This window comes from Thalassophryne amazonica, chromosome 16 (genome assembly GCF_902500255.1).
Source record: "Thalassophryne amazonica chromosome 16, fThaAma1.1, whole genome shotgun sequence".
NCBI lineage: Eukaryota > Metazoa > Chordata > Actinopteri > Batrachoidiformes > Batrachoididae > Thalassophryne > Thalassophryne amazonica.
Genome location: NC_047118.1, coordinates 63,401,716 through 63,426,238, shown reverse-complemented (window position 1 = coordinate 63,426,238; position 24,523 = coordinate 63,401,716). Strand labels below are relative to the sequence as shown.

The 24,523-nt window shown below is 40.2% G+C and overlaps 1 protein-coding gene across 1 annotated transcript in view; it reads left to right on the top strand.

Annotated features, from left to right (window-relative positions):
- arhgap17b (Rho GTPase activating protein 17b) overlaps positions 1 to 22,709 on the top strand; it is a 109,334-nt gene extending 86,625 nt beyond the window's left edge. Inside the window, 10 exon segments of the mRNA XM_034189532.1 lie at positions 156 to 172; positions 175 to 268; positions 366 to 457; positions 2,464 to 2,599; positions 5,664 to 5,930; positions 6,576 to 6,622; positions 6,625 to 6,653; positions 6,656 to 6,698; positions 9,932 to 10,330; positions 20,339 to 22,709. Coding sequence (XP_034045423.1) covers positions 156 to 172; positions 175 to 268; positions 366 to 457; positions 2,464 to 2,599; positions 5,664 to 5,930; positions 6,576 to 6,622; positions 6,625 to 6,653; positions 6,656 to 6,698; positions 9,932 to 10,330; positions 20,339 to 20,481 — 1,267 coding nt within the window. The 3' untranslated portion in view covers positions 20,482 to 22,709.
- Positions 22,710 to 24,523: the final 1,814 nt, after the last annotated feature.

Genomic DNA, 24,523 nt, shown 5'->3' with positions numbered 1-24,523 from the left:
TGTTGGAGGCAGCTCCAAATTTACACGTATTGCATATGATTCCTGCTTCATTTGTAATTCAGCCACATTTGTACTGTGTGTGAAGGGGCCCTCAGCAAAACTATCCAAAGTCCACCTTTATTAAAAAACTGTTTTTAATAACAAATCTCTTCAAGGTATTTGGTGAAATTTCTGGCAAACTGGCTCAGGAAAGTGATGTAAATAAGATGACTCCCAGCAACATCGCCATAGTTCTAGGACCCAACTTGCTCTGGCCAAAGACTGAGGGGTAAGAACTACATGCACCTCATTAAGAGTGCAAAGTGAAACTTATGTTAATTAAGCTCTTTATGTTTGATGCCTTCACTGTCTCTCTGTGCATTCAGGACGCTGGCAGAGATGGCGGCAGCTACATCGGTCCACGTGGTTGCCATCGTTGAGCCAATTATCCAACATGCTGATTGGTTCTTCCCTGAAGGTTAGAAATCACTATAAAGTAGGTTTCTTTTTCTGTGTTGAGCTTAGTCTTGGAGTTCGTAAAAAAAACATCAGAATCCAAGTTTTTTTGAGAATCAACATATCTCTACATAGACCTATGTAGGAGCTGTGTCCGCATTCTCTACATTACATTGGACCTGTTCTCGGTGGGTGTTGAACTCGTTCAGGGCTGCCCCCCTTGTCAGTAATCCTGTTCCTGATGTTCATGGACAGGATTGTAAGGCATAGTCAGGGACCGGAGGGTGTCCAGTTTGGTGACCTCAGAGTTCCATTTCTTCCTTTTGCGGATGATGTGGTTCTGTCGGCTTCATCAGGCGGTGACCTCAAATCTGAGGTCATGGTCCTCTGTCGGAAAAGGGCGAATGACCCCCTCTGGTTCAGGGGAGAGTTATTGCCCCAGGTTGGAGGAGTTAAAGTATTTCGGGATCTTGTTTCACGAGTGGGGTGTAAGTGGAGCGTGATATTGATAGACGGATTGGGGCTCAATCTAATATTTTAGGGACGCTGTACTTGACCATTGTGGTGAAGACGGAGCTGAGCCAGAAGGTGAGACTCTCAATTTACCAGTCAATTTACGCTCCTATCCTCACCTATGGTCATGAACTTGGGTAATGACCAAGTTCGCAGAAACAAGTGGTGGAAATGAGATTCCTCAGTTGAGTATCTGGGCTTATACTCCTGGACAGGGTGAGAAACTGAACACTCTGAGAGGGAGACTGAGTAGAGCTGCTGCTTCTTCAAATCGAAAGGAGTCAGCTGAGGTAGTTCAGGCATCTGGTGAAGATGCCCTCTGGTCGTTTCCCTAGGGAGGTCTCCCAGGCACCTCTAACCGGGAGGAAGTCCAGGGGAAGACCCAGGACACACTGGAGTGCTTATATTTCCCAGCTGGCTTGGAAATGCTTCGGGATTCCCCTGGAAAGAGTTACAGGACTTGGCCAAGGATAGGGAAGTGTGGGATGAGTTGCTTGGTGTGCTGCCACCGCAACCCAGACCCGGATAAGCGGCAGGAAATGAATGAAAATGGAAATGGCTTTTGACAAAATATTTCAATGAGATGTGTGAATTAAGTGATTTTAAATGTGATCATATCAACTGATTTCGACCTTAGATTGTTTAATTTTCCTGATGGATGTGTTCAATGCACATGAATAGTTCAAAGACCATCAGAAATTTCAAAACATTATTTCTGTTTTTACAGTTTCTGACTTGAAAACTTGATCATTTCTGTTTTTATAGTTTCTGGCTATGGCGGATGGTATAAATTTTGGCAGTTTTATTTTAACGAAACTATGTACATTTCAAAGCCACCAACAGGTTGTGGGACTTTAAAGTCATAAACTCAGTTTGATAAGCTTGGATGCAATTTTACTCTGATACTGCCTGCATTTTTTTCCATGTGCTTTTTAGTGTAGCTAAAATGGACTCTTAAAAAACAAAACAAAACTAGAAACCTGTCCAGCGTAGAAATTACGGTGGTGGCCAAGTGGTTAATGCGCTTGGTTTCAGTTCAGAAGGCTCCGGGTTCAAATCCCACCCCTGCCACATTTCTCCATGTAATGTGGAGTTGCTTCAGGAAGGGCATCCGGCGTAAAACCTGTGCCAATTCAACATTTAGATCCAACTTGGATTTGCTGTGGCGACCCCGAGTGCAAACAAGGGAGCAGCCGAAGGGACTTACTATTAGCATTTACTCCTGAAGTTGGTGCTCTGATGCAAACCCCAGAACATAATCGCAACACATTTGACCATTGAGGGGGCAGCGTGCTCACACGTGGGTTTTATTTACACGCGTTGGCCCACTTAGAAATATTGTTGTGTGAAAGCAAACCAATCCAATCCAAGAATGTGTTTTTGAAACAGTTTATAATTTAATGTAAAATTGTATTACGCGACACAGCTAGCTAATGCGATAGCTGTCACTGTTTTGGGCAAGGATCACAGTTATTGTTATTATTCACAATTACTTTCTTTGACTTTTTCCTCCAGAGTTGGACTTTAATGTGTCAGGCATGTTTGCCATGCCCACCCATACGCCCACCCCTGACACTGAACCCAACCTGGACAGGAAGCGCCCAGGCAGCCTTGTGGGGCAGCAGGATGGGGACGGCCCCCGTAAAGACAGGTACCTGTCCCGCCCCAACCTCAACCTCAGCCTGCCCCTCTCCCTCCCGTCACGCCCCAAGACACCGAGCAAGCCAGAGTGTCGGGGCCCGGCCGTGTCGGCCTTCTATGTAGTGGCTGACGAATCCATCACAGTCACTGAAACCCCCACTGAGGACCCGCCCAGTCCAGACTTTAAAGCTGTGCAGTAGTTAAATCATTTTCTAATTACTTTAAGGATGTGTCGTGTCATTTCTTACATTTCAGTTATTCACATATTTCACTTGGTGCAAACATTTTGCATGAGACTATTATTGTCTAAAATTTTAATTCTGATTTTAGATTTGTTGTACTTTGGTTGTTTCCTTTATTTCCAATTAAAGATTAGGTCTCACTGTAGGTTTCTGGCTTTATGTTTTCTGTTTTTGTCTCATCCATCTCTGCATTAGAAGTCCAAAGTTTGTTTTTTGTGGGGGTTTTTTAATTGTGGTTTTGAAATGATGTGCTTATCACAGGAGGTGCTGTCTCTTTATGTCATTATGTCGCTCTTTAATTGGGATGCACCAATCCAATACTCTGGATCAGTATCGGCACTAATACCAAAATGCTTTGGGTGTTAGTCTGACGTGATTATCTGTGCTAGCTGAAAGAAGAGGATGCAGATTGACAGTCCTCATTCTGTTGTTTTTTTTTTTTGTGCACAGTAACACAAAAAATACTGCATTTTGCAGTCTATATGTCACACCAAGTTCCATTTATTTTTGAAACATGTTGCTACTGCTACATGCAACAAAAAGCAAAATGAATTTAATCAGCAGTAGAAAAAACACCTCATTAGTGAGCAGAATCTAATGGACAAATCAGTGTTATTGTATGAGGCACAAAGAACTTGAGTAAACTATTTGTCGCCACTGTACAGACAAAAATGTAAAGAAGCAGCTAAATTTGTGCCTCTTTACCTTTACCTCACTATTTACCTCACTATAACATAATTAGCCTTACCTTAGCCTAGCCATCCTCCTTGTTGCTGGCTATTTCACACAGTCCAGACAAGTGGAGTGATGATTAGTATGAAGGCCATTCCCTTTCTTCATTCATAAGCATGGTCTTTGCTTGAGAACACAGTTTATACATTTTGCTCACTGTGCAAGATCCAGTGCACCCTTTTCATTCAGATAATCATTTTCTTCTTCTTCTGTGGTTGACATCCTGCTTCGTGGTGCATTACGGCCACCTTCTGCTGCAGTACAGTACCTCATTCAGATCCGTATACAGGAGCAGGTTGTCTCTCATGTGGACCATACCAGCTTGTGGCAATAGATAATAATGCAGTATTTTTTCACATTTGTAGCCTCAACATTTAAGTCGCAGGTCTAGCCAGACAAAAACAAAACAAACAAACAAAAAAACTGCACAACTTATGGTCCAGAAAATATGGAAAACGTTTGTGGTGCGATAATGGTCAGGAGAAGGATTAGTCAAATTCTGACATGGATCCTGAGTGGATTCTGAATCTTCTTTTGTCTTTTTTCCTCTAATCTCTTTCCCAGTACATCAGGAACCACCCTCATCACAAAGTATTACACATATGATGCACAACCCCTCATCTGTCAGTTTGTGTAGATAGTAATTGTTAGTCAATACTAACCTCCTCGTCGTAGTTTATTTTCAGATGTAGTTTATTTTCAGAGTTATGAAATACACTATATTGAAGGGAAAACAGAAAATTGTCATCAGCATGTTTTATGTTTGTGAAGTGTTTTAGATAAAAAGCTTTATGCTTTGTGTTAAAGCATTGTGGGTTTGAAACCCACAACAAACTGAGCTTGTACATGTGAAACATTGGTCCCAGCAAAAGGAAGAGAAACATGAAGCACTCACTTGGAACTAATAAAAATCTCTTTCAAATACAATAACAAACTCAAGTGATGATGTAGTGTCATTCCCATTAAACAGCCTTTTAGCTGCCAACATGTTATGCAGTCAAGCCTTATTTTAACTGACAAAACTCCTTATTTTTTTAAAAAAGAAAAATCCTTATTTTTCCAGGAAGCTGTTCCACTTAATGGAACCAGACTTAATGGATTCATTATTTGGCTTTTGAGGTGCTTTTTTAATTTTTGTTTTTAAAGGTGCATTATGTAGTGTATAATCACATCTAGTGGTGAGGTATCAGATTACAACCAGTCCTTCCCCCTCCCTGTCCAAATGTGTGCTCGTGAGCTCATAAATGAGCAGCCTTACATTGTTGAAACAGACACAAAAAAATGAGGACAGATAATGTTATAGATAGGAGCAGATTGGACAGACTCTAAATGTTGCTGATGATTGTTGTGCTTGTACCACTAAACGCACTTTACGTTTGCTATTAGCTATGTACTGTTGTCATAGAAAAACAACCATCATGTAGTGTTTTATTTATTTATTTAATCATTAAAGTGCTGGGATAAAGTGCTCCCTAACCACTGTCAGACAAAACGGCCTCAATTCACATCTTCTAAAACAAGCCCAGAAACCAATGGCCAGGATATGTTGGTGGTTTTTGTTGTTGTTTGTTTGTTTGTTTTTTCTTTCAAGTAGAGAGCGAAGCAGCCTGACATGGCATATTATAAGCAGATGTGAACAAGACACTTGGGAGCACACATAAATGTCCCAGCCTGTGTAATCCAACCCGATTACAGGAAACCTAAAAAAAAAAGTGGAAAGTAGGTCTTTTTTTTTTTTTGGTTGTGGGGGGGTGAGGTTATAACTTGTTAATTTATAGGCATTAAAAATGTTTAAAAAAAAAAAATTCCCATGTTTTAATTTCCATGACCATACACACATCCCTCCATTGACGATATTGGATGGGTTGCAGTCTGGAACCTCACCATAAGATGTCACTGTTACACACGGGTGTAATGCCCACTGTGCTGCCCGAGCACTGTCACAGTCCTGCCCAAAAAGTACTCTAGTCATTGGCCAGACTTTAGCTGTTTGGATCGGTGCATCTCTGCTCTGACTGCTGGTTATTTCCTTCTAACTCTTGCTTTTTCTGATGGTGTGTGGTTTGCCCTCCTGAACTCTCCCCTCTCCCTCCTTCCTAGCCCCATTAACAAACAGCCGGAACCCGCTCCACGTAGAGCCAACACTGTAAATAGAAAGCAGACACAACTAACCTCACCTACCTTCCAACCCACACTGCGTCCTCTGGAAGCTGGGGGTCTGATGCAGCCTGAGCCCCAGGCTCACACCCTGATTGCAGAGGCCGTGCAGCCGGGCCTACGTGCTGCTGGTGGTATTAATGGTGGTGGGGTCCAGGTAGCCACAGCGCAACCTCAGGTTGTAACGCAACTCAGCGCAGAAGAGAGCAGGTAAGGAGGAGCGAGCTGAGGTCGTCCTTACTCAACTGTCTGCTCGCAGCCAATCAGCCGATCCACTGTTGACCAGCCTTCATGTTTTTTTTCTGTGTTGCAAATGTTCTTTCAGTTTCCAGAACAGGTGATCTTCATCTTCCCACAATGAAAGTTCTAAAATCAACATAATCACATCTGCTTAACACCCACTGCTTTTACTTAGTGCCAGTTTTCCATGAGCATGCAGCCCTCTGCCAAGGCCCAAAACACCCCAATTTGCAAAGTTGAGTCTGATCTGGAAGCTGACACTGCAAACTGTTTCTGATTCATGCATTTTTTTAAGGAAAAAAAAATGGAAAAGTGAGTCAAAATTTAGCCTTGGCAAAGGTAAAAATAAATTCATCTTTGTTTACTGTTTGCGTGTCTGTCTACTTTGTGATTTAGCATGTGGTTCATTCCTCAATTTTTTCCATGTTGCGTCCGCCACGTTTTTCTTATTTATTTTTTTGTCCTACTTGTTACTTAGTAACCTTCAGTTAGCGTAATTGCACTGAGATGAACGACTGAATGGAAATGGCAGATTTTTGATATGCATGACTTCTGATATCTTGATTGTAAATCGCAGGTGACGTGTTGAGAGTTTAACGTGTTGTATTTCCACAGCTCAGCCCGTGATATCACCTCCACACCCCCGACTCAGCGCAATGGTTTGGTCATCTGGCAGTAGGAACTCCCCATTCCCTCAGGGCGGGTCCAGGGGGCCAAGTCCACATATGGTGCGCAGAGGTGAGATAATAAACAAAAAACTGTTTACCTTACGTGTTGTATTTATTCTATTTTATATTATTTATTTTTTAGTTTTATTATCCTCCTATACTTCATTTGTTTGTGTCTCCTCTTTAAAACTAATTACTCTGTGACAAGAAGCAAAAAAAGTCAACAAACGGAATGAATGAAAATTAAGTTGGATATAATTTAACAGTTTAAAACAACAAAGAGACATTCTCAAATCTTTAACATAAAGTAGACCAAGAATGGGTCAATGAATAAGCACCAATGATGTGGAGTCCACATATCTTTAATTAAAACAATTAAGTTCTCTTTTTTATTTAAAACTTGTCGGGAATCAATGGACTATATTGACATATCTGTATATCTTGTCAATAGTGACTGTAATATTACTTGTTGGTGCATGTCCTCAGAAATTGAGCTAAGTGGCCTGAAGTGTTTAACAATATAGTAAATGTGCTATACCTGGTTTGACCAGTAGATATCACTAGTCTTGAAAGAGACTACTGGTAAGACTTTAAGTAATGAAGCTTCTGTTGAAACAGCCAGTAGTATCTCTCTGTGGCATGAAAGTAGCAGCATTCCAGACAGGAAGGCACTGGGGAGGGCTATGAGGGCAGGAGAGAAGATTATTAGTGCCAGGCTGCCAACCACTGGTGAACTGGCAGAACAGCACCGCTTGTCCAGGGCAAGAAAGATATTCAAGGACACATTGCATCCCTTTAACAATCTGTTTTCCCTCCTGACCTTAGGTAGATGGGACTGTACCCTGAGTTGCAATACATGCAGATTTGGGGACAGATTTTACCCAACTACCATAAGATGGTTAAATACAAATCGATAGAAAGCATTGTGCAATATAGAATGTAGGACATAGAATACACTGTAGCATCGGGTAGCAACTTTATGCTTGTAACATCTTCATATGTGCAATATCCCGTGTCCCTTATTTATTTATTATTTAGTTTAATTATTATTGTTTATACACAGATACAGAGACAGTTATTGACAGTTTTTAAACTTATTTATGATTATCACAGCCTTGGACTGGTATTTTGTGTTTTTATCTGTTCGAGCAGTGCATTGATATTTCATTCTGTGACAGCATCTGTGATGTTTTTTTACTGAATGACAATAAGTCTAATTGAATGGGAGCCTTGTTTAAGCGTGGAAGCAGCTTCGTCTCACTGTCACTTTGTTATGGTGTAATGTTTAATATAAAATAAATACGTCTCTTAAATATATGATACGAACACACCCCGCATCTCCATCCTTTGTAGGCATGCAACATTATCCACTTGACATGGACATGTCAAAAATTATTGGAATGTACAGTGCAGCCAGAAAGCGCTTCACTTTTTCCATATTTTGTTGTTACAGCCTTATTCCAAAATGGAGTAAATTTAATTTTTCCCCACAAAATTCAGCTCACAACACCCCATAATGACAACATGAAAAAAGTATTTACACCCTTTGTGCAATACTTTATTGATGCATCTTTGGCAGCAGTTACACCAGGGGTGGGCAACTTGTTCCAGAAAGGACCAAGAGGGTGCAGGTTTTCTTTGTAGCCACTGACTCCACCAGGTGATTTCACTGATTAACTGATTTCATCTGCTTAAAGTCATATTAATCAGTGAAATCACCAGGTGGAGTCAGTGGCTGCAAAGAAAACCTGCACCCTCTTGGCCCTTTCTGAATTACACCCTCAAGTCTTCTTGAAGCAGTTTTACTCATTCCTCTTTGCAGCACCTCTCAAGCTCCATGTTGGATGAGGAGCGTTACAGCCACTTTCAGATTTCTCCAGAGATGTTCAATGTGATTCAGGTCTGGACTCTGGCTGGGTCACTCAAGGACATTCACAGAGTTGTCCTGAAGCCAGTTTATGGATTTCAGTTTGCAGATCAATTATTGCAGGAAAGCCACAAAAATTCTGATTATTATTTTTTTTTTAATTCAAATTTTTTTTTGGCAGGGGTCACTACAACCGTTGAGGTAGGGAAGTGATCCGAGCAGCTCTCGCTTCTGGTGTCAAGCGCCCAGCCCCGCTGGGTGTGGGGGAAGGTTTCTGTCCTCTGAGTTTGACAGGTGGACCGTCCCAGTCAAACTCCTCACCTGACACTGTCGCCGGAGCGGGACACACCCAGCGGGGGTTGGGTGCTTGATAGGGGAGGTGATGGTCTAGTGGTTAAGGTGTTGGGCTTGAATCCAGAAGATCATGGGTTCAAATCCCCACCTTACTGGAAAATCATTAAGGGCCCCGGTGAATGTGAAGCATAATTGTAAAGCGCTTTGAGCATCTGATGCAGATGGAAAAGCGCTATATAAATGCAGTCCATTTACCATTTACCTCCCCACCTCACCGGCTGTAGTGACCCACCCCCACCCCCAAACAGCTGATTCACATTTTGGGAGTTAACAGGCTTCATGCTTGGTTTGTGTTGTGACATGCACTGTCAGCTGTGGAACTTTATATGTAGATGGGTCTGTGTCTTTCCAAATCATGTCCAATCAACTTAATTGACCCCGGGTGGACTCCAATTAAGTTGTAGTAAGATCTCAAGGATGATCAGTGGAAACAGGATGCACCTGAGCTCAATTTTGAGCTTCCTGGCAAAGGCTGTGAATACTTATGTACGTGTGATTTCTTAGGGTTTTTTTTTATTTTATTTTATTTTTAATAAATTTGCAAAAATAAAAATAAAAAATCTTTTTTCACATTGTCATTAGGTGGTATTATGTTTAGAATTTTGAGGGTAAAAAATAATTTTAGCCACTTTGGAATACGGCTGTAACATAACAAATTGTGAAAAAAGTGCAGCGCTGTGAATATTTTCCAGATGAATAGTATAATTATGCACACGTGCCACGTGATTTTTAGCAAGTATAGTGCAAAGCTAAGTTCCAGCACAGACTTTATTTTTTTTACCTTTGTCCACCGGAGGAGCATCTGTAACTTTACAAACATGAAGTCGCGACATGTAAACATGAGAAGTCAAGCTTTATATTGACAACATGGTACAAGAGTTAATATCAAAACCCTCTCAAATACATTAACATGGCAGGATGTTGCTTTTTTGTCTTGGCAGAGGTTTGCACACTGAGTAATCCTTCAGTTTTACATTATGGTTTATCATATTTACTAAGTGGATAAGATGTGTTGAGGTGGCAGAGCTACTCTTATAAAGTAATAACTGTTAGTCTTTAAACTGTCTCTGTTTCATTTAAAGGAACCAAGAAACAGGCTCCGGCACCGCCAAAACAGGCCAGCCCCTTTGCATCTCAGTCAGCCAATCAGACACCCGCTTCCTCCCATCACCCTCCCATCACCCCGAGACGTCACACCGTCAAAGAGAGCCCCATCCACGCCCCGTGTCACCCACCCCCACAGCCTCCTCAAGCCCCCCAATCCCAGGGGGAGACGGAGTCTCCTCCCAGCTCTCCTGGCACTCCGCCTCATGATGGACCCAACTCCAACCCGTTCTCTACCTTCCACTCCGGATCTCTTCCTCGTCCCTGTAGGCCGGCTCCCAAGCCTCGGCCCAGGCCCTCCATGCCACCACCCCCACAACCTTCAATGGATAATGACAGTAACGACAGCTTTAACTCCGCCTCCAAGATAATTACTGGTATGTCCTAATGTAACTCACTAATCCTTTTTTTTGTAGTTATTGAAAAAACATAAAGTTGTTGCTTATTCATACTGAATGTGTGTATATGTGTGCAAGAACGCCTTCTACAGACTGATCTCTGTCAAACTGTGATTACGCTCCATCAAATCCATCTCGTGAATTATATAAACTCCTGTGTGTGTGTGTGTGTGTGTGTATAGAGGGTTTTCATGTGACGTGCGGTGGCCGCTGTGATACGCTACGTGCATTTGGCGAACAGTTGAAGAAGCCTCACGGCACCGTGGTGCAGAGAGATCTGCTGCTAACAGAAATCCACTGCTCCCGGAATTTTATTTCATTTTATTCGGCAATAAAATTATATAAGAATACATAAAAATACCGCCGAGGATAACACAAGAACGCTTCCAATACGGATGCTTATTTACGTTGTGGTCCTCGAACACGGAGCTGCTGATCCGCAAGCTGCCCTTCTAGTGCCTGGTGAGAGAAATCGCTCAGGACTTCAAGACGACCTCCGCTTTCAGAGCTCCGCTGTGATGCTCTGCAGGAGGCCGGCGAGGCTGACCTGGTCGGCAGCTTCCTAGTTCACAATATCGCAGTGTGACACTGTCAGCCAGTTCGTTACATCACCACTAAATTCAGTATCTGGTATAAGATACGGATCCACTGAACCAACTGCTACACATCTGTCACGATAAATAGCTTTATCTTGAGGATTTAAAGCATCGTAATAACCGTATATTCTCTCCATTTTTCTGTCACGCACCAGTCTCCTTGTAATCCAGAATGGAGACAGCACCTGTCCTGCAGCAAATCGGTTACGTGATTGAAAGCTAGCTAGCTAGCTATCTAGCTATCTATCTATCTAATCTATCTAATCTATCTAATCTATCTATCTAATCTATCTATCTAGTTTGGGCATCCCTGATGATTTCCATGATTGTCCTTTATAAATCATTCATTGTTTGGATCAGAAATTTCAGTTAAATATATCATATAGCAGACAAACAGTGATATTTGAGAAGTGAATTGAAGTTTATAGGATTTACAGAAAGTGTGCAGTAGTTCTTTAAACAAAATTAGGCAGGTGCATAAATTTGGGCCCCCCCAACAGAAAAAAAAAACATCAATATTTAGTAGATCCTCCCTTTGCAGAAATAGTCTCTCAACGCTTCCTATAGCTTCCAGTGAGAGTCTGGATTCTGGTTGAAAGTATTGTGGACCATTCTTCTTTACAAAACATCTCAGGTTTATTGGTTTCCAAGTATGGACAGCCCGGTTAAAATCACACCACAGATTTTCAATAATATTTAGGTCCGTGGACTGAGATGTCCATTCCAGAACGTTGTACTTGTTCCTCTGCATGAATGCCTTAGTAGATTTGTTAGGGTTGTTGTCTTGTTGAAAGATCCAGCCCTGGTGCAACTTCAACTTTGTCACTGATTCATGAACACAGTTCTCAAGAATCTTCTGATATTGACTGGAATCCATGTGACCCTCAACTTTAACAAGATTCCCAGTACCTGCACTGGCCCCACAGCATGATGGAACCACCTCCAAATTTTATTGTAGGTAGCAAGTGTTTTTCTTGGAATGCTGTGTTCTTTTTCAGCCATGCATACCGCCCCTTGTTATGTCCAAATAACTCAATTTTAGTTTCATCAGTCCACAGCACCTTATTCCAAAATGAAGCTGGCTTGTCCAAATGTGCTTTAGCATACCTCAAGCAACTCCATTTGTGGTGTGTACGCAGAAAAGACTTCCTCTGCATTACAGCATCATACAGCATCTCCTTGTGCAAAGTGTGCTGTATAGTTGAACGATGCACAGAGACACTGTCTGCAGCAAGATCATGTTGTAGGTCTTTGGAGCAGGTCTGTGGGTTGCCTATGACTGTTCTCACCATCCATCGCTTCAGCTTATCTGAGATCTTTCTTGACCTGCCACTTTGAGCCTTAACTACTACTGTGCCTGCGGTCTTCCATTTCCTCACTATGTTCCTCACAGTGGAAACTGACAACTGAAATCTCTGAGATAGCTTTTTGTATCTTTCCTCCAAACAATGATATTGAACAATCTTTGTTTTCAGGTCATTTGAGAGTTGTTTAGAGGCTCCCATGTTGCCACTCATTAGAAGAGATGCAAAGAGGGGAAACATTTGCAAATGGCCACCTTAAATACCCTTTCTCATGATTGGATTCACCTGTGTAAGGAGGTCAAAGGTCAATGAGCTTACCAAACCAATTTTGTGTTCCAATAATTAGTGCTAAATGACAAAGGTGCCCAAATTTATGCACCTGCCTTATTTTGTTTAAATAATTATTGCACACTTTCTGTAAATACTAGAAACTTAATTTCACTTCTGAAATATCAGTGTGTTCATCTGCTATATGATATATTTAACTGAAATCTCTGATCCAGATAACCAATGATTTATAAAGGAAAAAGTAAGTCCCTTCGGCTGCTTCATTATTTGCACTCGGGGTCACCACAGCAAATCCAAGGTGGATCTGCATGTTGAATTGGGACGCGACGCTCTGCCACAGGAAAAACACCTCTGTTGAAAGCCTTAAGGACAAGTTGGAACATGTCCTGCCTGTTAAACAATTTCTCATATACTCACTCCACTGAAAGCCATCAAAAGCCGCCTGGATTTTACAAATGGTTATCAACACGGAGGTGTTTTTCCTGTGCCGCCACAGTGCGTCGGCTGCATCCCGACGCGCGGACCCGTCCGCACGTCTTTCATTAAAAAAAATCTCCTTTAACAGTGGAATATCCGGATAAAATGCTGAAACCGACTTCTTCTGAAACTTCTCTGTTCTCTCACGACGTCCTGGATCAATAGAGCCTGAAATGTGGAGGTTTTCAGCTTGAACAGGCTGACGACGGCGGCTGAGAGCGCTGAGCGACGTCTCGCACTGTGGGAAGTCCTTAAAGCGACAGAATCACCTCAAAATCTCTCATTAGCCGTTAAAATTTTCACTGAAAACCAGCTTAATTTTTCGAACCATGTCCACTTTGATGTGTCTCACAGGTTTAGAAAAAATTTTGATCAAACAACGCGCCAGTCTCTCAGCAACTTCTCAGACAGAGGAATTCCGATGAGGGGCTGGACGACTCCTCCCACAAGGAGTGCTCACAGGCGAATGACGTCACCGACAGGCGTGGAAAAACTCACGCATGCGCACGAGGGTTCAAGCATGTCTGACGTAAAAACATATGAATGAAATCCATATAGTTTTTGAAAAAAATAAAAAGGACCGTTACTTTATTGACAGCCCTCGTATATATAGTTTGGAAAATAAGTATTTGAGCCACTTTCGATTTTGCAAGTTTTCTGACGTACAAAGAATGCAGATGTCTGTAAAAAATTTTTATTGTAGGTACATGTCAACTGTGAAAGAATCTTAAAAAAAAAAATCAGAAAATCACATTGTATGATTTTTAAATAATTAATTTGCATTTCATTGCATGACATAACTTTTTGATACAATAGAAAAACAGACCTTAATATTTGGTACAGAAACCTTTGGTTGCAATTTCAGTTGTCAGATGTTTCCTGTAGTGCTTGACCAAGTTTGCACATTGCAACAGGGATTTTGGTCCATTTCTGCATACAGATCTTCTCCAAATCTTTCAGGTTTGAGTTCCAGCTCCCTCCAAAGATTTTCAATTGAGTTCAAGTCTGGAGACCTCCAGGACCTTGAAATGATTGTTATAGAGCCACTCCTTAGTTGGACATGCGGGGGAAGACTATTGTTGTGGTAGTCTTCCCCAGCATGTCTTGGTCAACCATGGAAAACACATTTTGCCTGGAGGCCTATTTCATCAACAAATTTTACTATTTGGAGCATAATTTTGAAAGAACATGACTTTTATGCAAAGTGACCAAGATAAATGAAACTTTGGGGTATGATCATACACAGACTGAAGACTGAAGTTTCAGACTGGATTTATTACAATTTTTATGGGTTCTGTTTTTTTTTTTTGGGTCACCCTGTATAACAAAAAGATCTATTTCAGCTGAATTAATCTGTGTGAAATGTTATGAAACCAGATACACTATAGGCTAATAATTTCCTGCAGAATGCACCAGAGAACACTCAAATTTGAAACATTTTTCCAGGGCCCCTTATTAGACTTTTGCACAATTTTCACAATCATATGATTAATTCTAGACAGGTGATGTGTACGAGGGCTGTCAATAAAGTATAGGTCCTTTTTATTTTTTTCAAAAACTATATGGATTTCATTCATATGTTTTTACGTCAGACATGCTTGAACCCTCGTGCGCATGCGTGAGTTTTTCCACGCCTGTCGGTGACGTCATTCGCCTGTGAGCACTCCTTGTGGGAGGAGTCGTCCAGCCCCTCGTCGGACTTCCCACGGTGCGAGACGTCGCACAGTGCTCTCAGGCGCCGTCGTCAGCCTGTTTCAAGCTGAAAACCTCCACATTTCAGGCTCTATTGATCCAGGACGTCGTGAGAGAACAGAGAAGTTTCAGAAGAAGTCGGTTTCAGCATTTTATCCAGATATTCCACTGTTAAAGGAGATTTTTTAATGAAAGATGTGCGGACGGGTCCGCGCGTCGGGACGCAGCTGGCGCGGTGCGGCAGCACAGGAAAAACACCTCCGTGTTGATAACCATTTGTAAAATCCAGGCGGCTTTTGATGGCTTTCAGTGGAGTGAGTATATGAGAAATTGTTTAACAGCTGGACATGTTCCAATTTGTCCTTAAGGCTTCCAACAGAGGTGTTTTTCCTGTGGCGGAGCGTCGCGGCAGCTGCGAGCCGACGCTGCAATCCGCCCGCACGTCTTTCATTAAAAAAAAATCTCCTTTAACAGTGGAATATCCAGATAAAATGCTGAAACCGACTTCTTCTGAAACTTCTCTGTTCTCTCATGATGTCCTGGATCAATAGAGCCTGAAATGTGGAGGTTTTCAGCTTGAAACAGGCTGACGACGGCGCCTGAGAGCGCTGCACGACGTCTCGTACCGTGGGAAGTCCTTAAAGCGACAGAATCACCTCAAAATCTCTCATCAGCCGTTAAAATTTTCACTGAAAACCAGCTTAATTTTTCGAACTGTGTCCACTTCGATGTGTCTCACAGGTTTAGAAAAAATTTTGATCAAACAAAGCACCAGTCTCTCAGCAACGTCTCAGACAAAGGAATTCCGACGAGGGGCTGGACGACTCCTCCCACAAGGAGTGCTCACAGGCGAATGACGTCACCGACAAGCGTGGAAAAACTCACGCATGCGCACGAGGGTTCAAGCATGTCTGATGTAAAAACATATGAATGAAATCCATATAATTTTTGAAAAAAATAAAAAGGACCTATACTTTATTGACAGACCTCGTACTTATGCTTTACTGGGAAAATGTTCAGGCAAATATATATTTTTTCTTTCACTTGCACCCATGTGTGTAATATCTGAGTATTGTGAGAGTGTTTCCTGTGGACACTCATGTTGCCCCACCCAGAGCTTGCATTTTGTAATTTTATTAGTGGAACAGTAGAGACTTTAACTGCAAAAGAATGAAGGTAATGATTTTGTCTGTGCAGAGAGAATTTTTTAAATTCCAAATTTAATTAAATATCTGATTGAAAACAAGTGGATTTTTATAAGCTACATTAGATGTGTTCAAATGTCAGGAGTATGTATTTAGTTTATGCACTTGAATCCAAGTTTTTTTTTTTGTGGTGTTGTCAGGATTTTTTTTTTTTTTTTACTTTTTCAATTTCTGAATTCCTTTTCAGATAATTTTCACAGAACATTGGTATACCTTTGCTATGGATAATTTGTTATTGGTTTTTGGCACAAACAGCATAAAACTGGAACCTCCATCCGATTTTGGTGGTGTAGGTAAATCCATAACATAAAAACAAGTATGATTGAGGCATGTTTGATTGAAACATAATGCAAAATGTACACCAAATGGGCTTTTCAATATTAAATTCAAATGTCCACAAAATCCACAATCTGGATCAGATCCGGATCAAACTTTGCTAGGCGATAGTGAGTGCCAGTCTGCACCTCATTTTCAAATATGAGAGTGATTAGGGCACATTTGATTAAGATATAATGTAAAATATACATTAAAATAGGTTTTTAATGAAAGAAAAGCATCTAGAACCATTTCAGTGATCTTCAAAGTTCAGTATAATTTCTTTCAGTAGTTTGAATGATTATTGATACTGTTCTTAGTCTCTCACAATTTCATCTTTTCAGTTCCTGTTGGTGTTGTTTAGCTTTCTGGCTCACAGTGTCACTGTCTAACACACTAAATATAACTGTGGTGACCTGAAGCATGACAGGAAATATGTAAATATTGCAGATGTGTGAGCTGCCGGCCTGCCTGTAAGAGGAGGTTTGCACGGCAGGGTAATGGTAAGAATCTGGCTGCTGCATTGCCTTTGCTTGCCTCTTCTCGCCTCTTCTCATGTTTGTCCAGGGGAAGAAAAAGTGTCGCAGTCGCCAGCATGTACGTGAATGCATGTACCGTATTTCCCTGAGTATAAGTGGCATCTGTCAAAAAAAAAATGTCCCTTGAAGAGGAGGGGTATAAAATTTGCTCCAAAATATAAATCAGGCTTCTTCTTTTTTTTCTTTGTCTTTCTGGATGTAGAACGCAGGACAATGCTTAAATTCCAGAAATCATGAAGATAAACATGCGATAGACAACATTGGATGTTATATAACAGCTGAGTGGATCCTTGTCATTTGATTGGTGCTTTGTATGTCATGTGACATGGATTATTCATCCCATTTGTGTTGTGTTGCATTTAGAGTGCAGTTTTGTTCCATTTACCGTGCAAATTTAGTTCCGTACATTTGATATCATTGCGCGCTATGTGTGTGCACACACAACACGCGCGTGCGCACACACAATACAAATCCACTGCGCTGTAGCATGAAAAGCTAGACTAATTTCTGTTTTGTTTGTTGTTTTTTGGAAGTATACAAAGTTGGTGCACAGCATCGCAGATGACATCATCAGAATTATTTTTGAACTTGTATTTAAAGTTTGTGTTGGATTGTTGATGTCAGAGCAGCAGTGTTGCACCAAAGCTGGACAAATTTCTGACATGATTTTTCGCTGGAGTGAGGAGTTACACAAACTCTTTTTCTTTTTTCTTTTTTTTCTTTTTTCTTTTTTTTTGGAAGTACACAAAGTCAGTGCAGTGATGCACCAAAATGTAAGTCCCTTTTCTGTTGTTTATAAATTAATATAATATCAAATGACAAGGATCTATTTTAGCTGTTATATAAAACAAATATGAATGTTTTTACATTCTTTCAATGGGGTGAAAGCCTTGTTGAATGGTATGTTCCAGCTTTCACCTCAAGAAATATTCGTACCATTGAACTCATAAACATTCATTATTTGTATATTATTTGGTACAGTTTGAACAACAGAAAATGAGCATTTGACGCTGTGGACATGGATTGCTGACCCACAGCGTTAAATGTTCCAATAACAATGTGAATCCTTTGGATTTTGTTTTTTAATCTGCTCATTAATTTAGGATTTTGTGCACTGTTGTAGTATAGTTTTATTTTTAGATTCTTTTGTGCATTGGTTCCCATATTGGGAAAGTCCTATATGAATAGTTATTTTCATTATTAACAAATGCATGATCCCTCAAACCAGAGTGTAAGTCACAGGACTTTCCAAACTACTTAAAAAACCTGCGATTTGTACTCCAGAAAGTACGGTATGCATTTGTGGTTGAGTGTTGCACTTTAACACTGCCGTCTCACGGAACTAACATGCATGTGGTTCCCACGCTGTCCTTGATGCCGAGGTTAGATGGCTTTTTGCTGCTAACATTGTCCTTGCCAGCTAACATGCACAAAAACAAATGTCTGCATCTTGCAGTGTGCTCACCTTCTATATACACTCCTCTCAAATAGTTTTAGAGACAAAACGGATGAGTTGTATCATTAAAAGATTCAGTACTTGGCCACGCTAGGGATTAAAAGAAGGTAATTTTATAACTGTGGTTTCCTGAAAAGGGCTGGTCATGGAAGCTTCATGAGACAGAAACATCTTGCACACCCAACAGCAACTCAGGTCTGGGAGCATGTGTTGGTGCAGTGCGTCAATGGATCCATTACACTACGGAACCACATTGGGTCTTGGTTGGCAGCAACCTAGCCAGACAACGAGTCCAATCCCAATTCCTGAATGTAACCATCCATCTGCTGTAGACAGCTGAAATTTGGGCCTTCCTTTGACCTTCTCCAGGTACTGGAGCCGTCAACACTTAGGCACATGCATGCCGATCATGTCCAGAGAAACACTCCACGTTCCCTCATTATGCAAGTGATACTCCTCATCATAGTCTCTCTAAGGAAACATTTGTTTAATACGTCATTCCAGTGGTACCCAAGGATCCTCCAAAGGGACCTGGTACCAAAGACATCCAGTCATCACCTTAGGTCACTGATTAGCAGAGGTGGGATGAAGTCACTGTCAAGTTGTGAATCGGCAAGTCTCAAGTCTCAACTCAAGTCTCAAGTCTGCTTGCACCAATTGGTTGTCATTATGACTTGAGACTTGACTTGGGACTTAACTTGTGACTTGCCAATTCATGACTTGAGAGTGACTTGCTGGTGACTTCGTCCCACCTCTGCTGATTAGCATCCAGGTGTCAGCCATACGGGAGGACAGGAAACACCAAGACCTCAAAGACTTCGATATCACCAAACACCTGTGTCCAATAACCTGACTCCATAAGCTCTTCTCGGGCATCTCAACAACGCAAAGACATTAACGTCACCTGGGAGAATCAGCTCTACAACTTAAACACTTTAACCGCACACGGATACACTTTGGATGACTGAGCCCAAGACGTCATTGAAAGACTGGCTCTTAGTCTTGATCAAGACCAACTGAAAACTACTATCCTCACTCGTCTTAATCTAGATGGAACAGGAGTTTATAAAAACTGAATGATGGAGCATGCGTAGCTAATGTGATAGGCGGCTGCAGGGTTGATGATGTTTCTCATCTCAAAAAAGCAGAGTCAAGACAGCTTTTGATTGGGTCTGGATGCAAATTGTCCAAATGTGCGCGCTTCTAGTTTGAATGCGTCTGTGGTGCTCGAGAACTCTGGGAATTAATATTTTGCAGTCCATAAAATCAAGACTCAAACACAATGACAGGAAGAGCAGTAACGATCTGAGTGTAGATGGCGTTTCAGACTCCAAATTCGAAGGCGGTTGGTCCACATTTTGTGCGTTGCACGGTCACTGTATGAAGTCCTCTGAAGACTTCAGTAAAAAATCCAAAGCAGCAAGATGGAATGTTTTAATTATTCTAGAGGTGGGGATGAACATCTGGAACGTAGTGTATTTTGTCTTTGCACACTGTTGAGAAAAACATTTCAGGAGCATATTAAGTTGTTTTATGATTTAAGCATTTACGGGAGTATAACATTGTATTTACTCAAATCAGAAAAACTGAGATGATATGGAAAATGCAAAAAGCAAAGGAAGAAACAGAAATGTTTTTTTTTTTTTTGTATTTTCCATATGGTCATTGAATTCGCATTGCTGACTGTTTTCCCTGCCAGGATTACTTGATTACCATGTGACATACAGAGGTCTAAAGTTAAAGAGCTGCTTGTAATTTTCATTCTTTTGTCATTTTTTTTTCCTGAATTCACACTTCTGAACAATGAATATGAAAAGAAATTCCATGTTTGACAAAGTTTGATGGGTAACAGCTTGCAGAAAAAAAAAGTGATTTTTGTTTTTCTTTTATTAATCTTTGTAATTTTGTGAAAATTCTACTGCACTTGAAAATGCTTTGTAAAGTTATTCTTAGTATTATTTAACACATTGTTTGAATCACTGTCTTCTTTGATGAAAAATTGTGGATTCAGGAAAAAAAATTCTTGAACCTGCCAGTTGATCTTTAAGTGTAACACTTAAATTGGGTCATCTGTGACCTAACATTTGCTCATTGTTCTCTCTGATTTCTCTGTAGACGGGGGTGTGGTCTTAAAGGGGACTGGACGAGCCCTCATTCCTGACGTGGTCATGGATCTACAAACGGAGAACTCTGCTGGTCAAGAGCCTGCCGCCATAGCCCCACCCACAGACCATGAGACAGAGACCACGCCCCTGTGAGAAATTTAAAAAACACCTTCACTCAGCTGGTCCATAGAACAGATGTCGGAACTTCACCCAAAACATTGGATTGGATTCTTTTTTTTCTCTGTCAAAAAGACCCCCCCCCCCCCCCCCCCCCAAAAAAAAAACAACTTGCTAGATGTTTGACCTTGGATTACAGACGCTCTCCAAACATGGCTGATGGCGTTAAAAACTTCACCTGGTTAATTTTACGGTTATGGAAATGTACTTAGTGCAAACTTTATTGGTCAGCTAAAATATGGCCAGACTGTTATTGGTATAATTCCGTTACCATGGAGTTGCTCGGCTGTGATGCTTCGAATGTTTTGCAGATTTCACTGTGAATCCTGTCTGCAGAAACCAGTTCTCAGAGCACAGACCTGATAAGTTGTATTCTTCTACTCAATTTGAGTGTTATCCAGAGACGTTGTTGGTTAATTTTACTTTACTGGCTAAATGTGACATTTGAGGCGCTGCAAAATTCATCTTACCAAAAACAGTGAAAAGGACCAAAGAAAAACAAACACTTATTTTCACATCATTCCGATTCAGCAAGAGTGCAATATTATAAATGATAATTCTATTTTATGTTCCGGTATTGTCGTGGGGTGAAGCTTTGCTTGGTTTTCCATCTTTATTTTCATTTGACAATGAATGTGACGTTTGAAAACTAGCTTTGGAATTATAAAATTTTCTTTGGAAAAGCATAACCTGGGGCCTCATTTATAACTGTTAACAGGACCAAAAATATGCACACAAAAATATTAAAGCATTCACTGTGGTTTATAAAAATAAACTAGATGGCAGAATGTTTGCATATGTACACATGTAAACTGTGACCCATGCATATGATTGTTTTGGAGAGGGTTACAACGTGAATAGCAGCATTATACATAAAATGATGCCATGTGCAAGTGTCACAATTTGTACGTTAAATTCCACTTCATAACACACGTTACATATACATGTAGTTTATCATTTAAAAAAATAGCAGTAAATGCAATCAAGACAACATTATTGTTTCCAGAGTGACTGTTCCATGTTTAAATATATAATGAGACATCGATTTAAACCACACATTTAATATTTCATCAGCGCACCATAGCTATTGAAATGCAAACCTATTTGTGATGGATGTGACTGGATTATCACCATCATTTTAACAATTAAGGTTCCGCCTGCTGCTACGGGCATGAAGCATTTACAAATCTTTTTCTTAATGCAGATTTATATTTAAAAGGGCCATGTAATTTTTACTAGTCAAATTTTATTCAGAGAGATTTTTCTCTAAATACAAACAGTACAGAGACATCACAGCAGCACAAAGGAATTCTGGGAACACTATTGATAAATAATTGTCCAGTTATTCTATTATTTGGAAAGTTTCATGCTGGTTCTTGTGGTAAGATTTTTATCCTTTGTTAAAGCTTCTTAAAAGTTATGCCGATAAGTGAGTGATATGAAAATTAACAAGAAACATGCTGCACCGTACGTGAACTATCCTTACAAAATGGTTTGATTTCATGAAACGATGCCCTGTTGTGGGGCATCGTCTCAGCTGTGATCACACATAAGTGCCTCAATTTGTGTTTAAGAAAGTTTTTTTGTTTTGTTTTGATTTTTTTTAATCCTGTTCTTCCTCTTGGTTCCCATAATAAGTATATTTTGAGCTCGTGTATGTTTGAATATTCATGAGGTGCTTTGCATTTACCATTTTGGGTTGAAAGTGGGCATGTAAAGGACGGGATATGAGATGGAGCCATCCATTTTCTATACCCGCTTACTCCAATTAAGGGTCACAGGGTGGGGGTGGGGGGAGCTGCTGGAGCCTCATCCAGCAATCATAGGGTGTGAGGTGGGGTTCACCCTGAACAGGACACCAGTCTTGAGACAGATCCATCTGAGCACAGTTTGAAGTCATGGTTGATTTATAAAGGTGTGTGTAGAACGGTATATGTCAGTTGTTTTTTGTTTTCCTTTTTTTATACTCCATTTTTTCTTTTTGTTCTTGCATACACTGTTAATAGGAATCCCATGTGATGTTTTGTAAATGAGGCCCCAGTTATTCCCAGTCTTAAACCAAATATGGCCAAATAATTAGAGAGTTTTGAAAATATATAATTGTATTATAGAAGAGGGTTTTTTTTTCTTATGCTGTTTTAAATTGTGCACAATTTGCATCATACAATGCATCATTACTCTGACAATAATAAACATTGTTCAGCAATAAAACCTGCTTATTTTTGTCTATTTAGTTTTTATGAATTACCTTATGTGAAGGAGACAAGTCGAACAAGGTAACAGCTTTCTTTCATAAAAATGCAAGGCTCAAATTCATTAAACTTTTTCTTTAAAAAGTTAGCAAAAATGCATTTACAGGATTTTTTTTTTTTACCACCAATTTTAATCAAAATATAGTTCTTGGCAAAAAAAAAAAAAAAAAACAAAAAAAAAACTTACTTTTTTAATGTATTTCCACCATCTTTCATAAAAATTTCAGGAATCAACAATCGAACAAAAACCTAACAGCAATGGGCCATTTTACTGAGTTGGTTCACAGATAAGAAACAGAAAATATCTTTAAAATTTAAACCCTGAGAATACAACCCCTGGCAATAATTATGGAATCACTGGCCTCAGAGGATGTTTATTCAGTTGTTTAATTTTGTAGAAAAAAAGCAGATCACAGACATGACACAAAACTAAAGTCATTTCAAATGGCAACTTTCTGGCTTTAACAAACACTAAGAAATCAGGAAAAATAATTGTGGCAGTCAGTAACGGTTACTTTTTTAGACCAAGCAGAGGGAAAAAAATATGGACTCAATTCTGAGGAAAAAAATTATAGATTCACCATGTAAATTTTCATCCCCAAAACTAACACCTGCATCAAATCAGATCTACTTGTTAGTCTGCATCTAAAAAGGAGTGATCACACCTTGGAGACCTGTTGCACCAAGTGGACTGACATGAATCATGGCTCCAACACAAGAGATGTCAATTGAAACAAAGGAGAGGATTATCAAACTTGTAAAAGAGGGTAAATCATCACACAATGTTGCAAAAGATGTTGGTTGTTCACAGTCAGCTGTGTCTAAACTCTGGACCAAATACAAACAACATGGGAAGGTTGTTAAAGGCAAACATACTGGTAGACCAAGGAAGACTTCAAAGCATCAAGACAGAAAACTTAAAGCAATATGTCTCAAAAATCGAAAATGCAAAACAAAACAAGTGAGGAACGAATGGGAGGAAACTGGAGTCAACGTCTGTGACTGAACTGTAAGAAACCGCCTAAAGGAAATGGGATTTACATACAGAAAAGCTAAACGAAAGCCATCATTAACACCTAAACAGAAAAAAACAAGGTTACAATGGGCTAAGGAAAAGCAATCGTGGACTGTGGATGACTGGGTGAAAGTCATATTCAGTGATGAATCTCGAATCTGTATTGGGAAAGGTGATGATGCTGGAACTTTTGTTTGGTGCTGTTCCAATGAGATTTATAAAGACGGCCTGAAGAGAACATGTAAATTTCCACAGTCATTGATGATATGGGGCTGCATGTCATTACATCATCAATAAATGCACAAGTTTACGTTATTTTGGACACTTTTCTTATCCCATCAATTGAAAGGATGTTTGGGGATGATGAAATCATTTTTCAAGATGATAATGCATCTTGCCATAGAGCAAAAACTGTGAAAACATTCCTTGCAAAAAGACACATAGGGTCAATGTCATGGCCTGCAAATAGTCCAGATCTTAATCCAAATTGAAAATCTTTGGTGGAAGTTGAAGAAAATGGTCCATGACAAGGCTCCAACCTGCAAAGCTGATCTGGCAACAGCAATCAGAGAAAGTTGGAGCCAGATTGATGAAGAGTACTGTTTGTCACTCATTAAGTCCATGCCTCAGAGACTGCAAGCTGTTATAAAAGCCAGAGGTGGTGCAACAAAATACTAGTGATGTGTTGGAGTGTTCTTTTGTTTTTCATGATTCCATAATTTTTTCCTCAGAATTGAGTGATTCCATATTT